At 52.9% G+C, this 2,138-nt stretch overlaps 1 protein-coding gene across 1 annotated transcript; it reads left to right on the top strand.

Moving 5' to 3' along the window:
• Window positions 1–427: 427 nt before the first annotated feature.
• On the top strand, window positions 428–1,066 carry LOC130856381 (transmembrane protein 186-like). The gene has a single exon (XM_057740537.1). The coding sequence runs from the start codon at window positions 428–430 to the stop codon at window positions 1,064–1,066; it is 639 nt and encodes a 212-aa protein (XP_057596520.1).
• Window positions 1,067–2,138: the final 1,072 nt, after the last annotated feature.

Raw genomic sequence — 2,138 nt, 5'->3', positions numbered from 1 at the left:
AGAGCTCCTTCCTCTGGACCAGGTTTCTGAAGAAACACTGGGGACTCCAGGCACCACTAGGTGGCGCTCAGAATGCACAGTTGCTTGCAGTGGCCAATGGTGGCTCCAAGGAGCTCTGCTCAGCAAGACAAGACTGTAGGGCATTTTGCTCTTTCAGTAAGATGAGATTTAGGGTCCAGAGTTTGCAAAGACCCCAGGAACACTGGGCTGGTGGAGTTTGCAGCACTTTCTCAGACTTCCTTGCAGACAAAGGTGCTAAATCTTGAGAGGGTGGAGCTGGCTTTGAGATGTCAGAAGCACCAAAGAGCAGCTGCGGAGACGAGAATGTCCATCAGGAGCCTCTGCCTGGTTAGGAAGCAGCGACCCTTCAGCCAGTCCTGGAGCAGAATCCTTAAGAATCTACCCCTGGATTTCCAGCAGCAGGGCCATGGCTGCCCTCCTTCGAGCTGTGCTGTGGTCGCCAGGACCAGCTGCGTGGGGAAGGCCTCTCCACAGGCTGTGGTGCTGCAGTGGGCAGGATCCTAGAAGGTGGGTGGGGAGCAGGCCACCCCCCTCCAAGAAGAAACCACCAGGCACAGAGACAGAGAAATTTCAAATGGTGTACCGGTTTGATGCCATCAGGGTCTTCGGGTACTTGTCTCAGCTGAAGGTGGCACAGACGGCCCTGACGGTGGTGGCCCTACCACCTGGCCTCTACTGGTACTCCCAGGGCCTCATGACCTTCCACTCCCTGTGCCTGGCGGGCGGGGTCACTGGCTTCGCCATGACCATGTTGTGCTGGATGAGCCATTTCTTCCGGAGGCTGGTGGGCATCCTATATGTGAACGAGTCGGCCACCATGCTGCGGGTAGCCCACCTGACCTTCTGGGGCTGGCGACAGGACACATACTGCCCTGTGGCCAACATGATGCCCGTGACGGAAAGCCAGGATCGGCCTCAGGAGCTGTTCGTGCGGATCAAGCGGTACAGTGGGAAACAGACCTTCTACCTCACCTTGTGCTACGGACGCATCCTGGACCGAGAGCGTTTCATGCAGGTGTTTGGGATGCTGGACAAGCTCAAGTGAACATCGGGGAGTGGGGCCTCCCGCAGGACGGCTGAGGAGTGGGGGTCAGGCAGCTGGAGACTTTGCAGGGGCCCCTGGGAACTTGTCTTTGGGGACGAGGAAATTCACGAGGTAGAAGAGAGTAATCCGGTTTAGAAAGAGGCTCTGAGTGCAGATTCTTAACTGCACTTGTGTATGACATTCAGATAATGGCCAGAAGTTTCTGTTAAGAGCCAGTTCTTGGTGGAAGCGATGCCAAGCTCACTGGAACAGTACCCTGCTGTGAAATCAGACAGAGAGGTGGAGGGGGCGAGGAGCCAGAAGACTTGAGTCTATACATTTCCAAATCCCTGTCCTGGGGCAGGTTCTCAAATCTCTTAGAACCTTGGTGTTCACATCTGTAAAATGGAAAATTCCTCCCTGTCTGCTGGGATGGTGTGAGAATAAACAGTAAATGTCACTGTTAGTTCAGTGATGGCGTGGCGAAAGGCTTCCAGGCAATGGCTAGCGATTTCACGAGCTACATGCTGCGCCCCCTGGTGGACCCAGCGGCAGGAGGGACCAGGATGAAGCCTAGAGGTGGGTCATTTCATCCTGCCAGCAGGGTAGCCGCACAGCCACTGGGGTAGGGGTTTCATCTGAGCGAGTTCACCACCCAGAGGTCTAGGGGCTCCCACATCAGAAGGCTTTGCAGTGTAATAAAGTCAGATGAACTATATGCTGGTGTGATACTTTATAAACTAAAGCCAGTTATATGCAGTGTCCCTTGTAATTGGTAATATGTTTATTATATAATTTGTAAGAAGTCAATAACTACATTTTGTTTTGTGACCTTCCAGTCCTTTTTTTTTTAATTGTAGTAAAATAGAAACATAAATTTATCCTTTTAACCAAAAAAAAAAAAAAAAGAATCTACCCCTGTCTCCTTCCAGGCCTGGCTCCTCAACACACCCCACCCCCACCCCCAGGATCCAGCCCTTTTTTTTCCTTTTGTCTGCAGCAAGCAGCGTGTGGGATCCCAATCCCCCCACCAGGGATCAGACCTGTGCCCTCTGCAGTGGAAGTGCTGAGTCTTAACTACTGGACCACCAGG

This window comes from Hippopotamus amphibius, chromosome 7, assembly GCF_030028045.1.
Source record: "Hippopotamus amphibius kiboko isolate mHipAmp2 chromosome 7, mHipAmp2.hap2, whole genome shotgun sequence".
NCBI classification, from domain to species: domain Eukaryota; kingdom Metazoa; phylum Chordata; class Mammalia; order Artiodactyla; family Hippopotamidae; genus Hippopotamus; species Hippopotamus amphibius.
The sequence above is the reverse complement of the archived record's forward strand: the minus strand, read 5'-3'. Positions and strand labels throughout refer to the sequence as shown.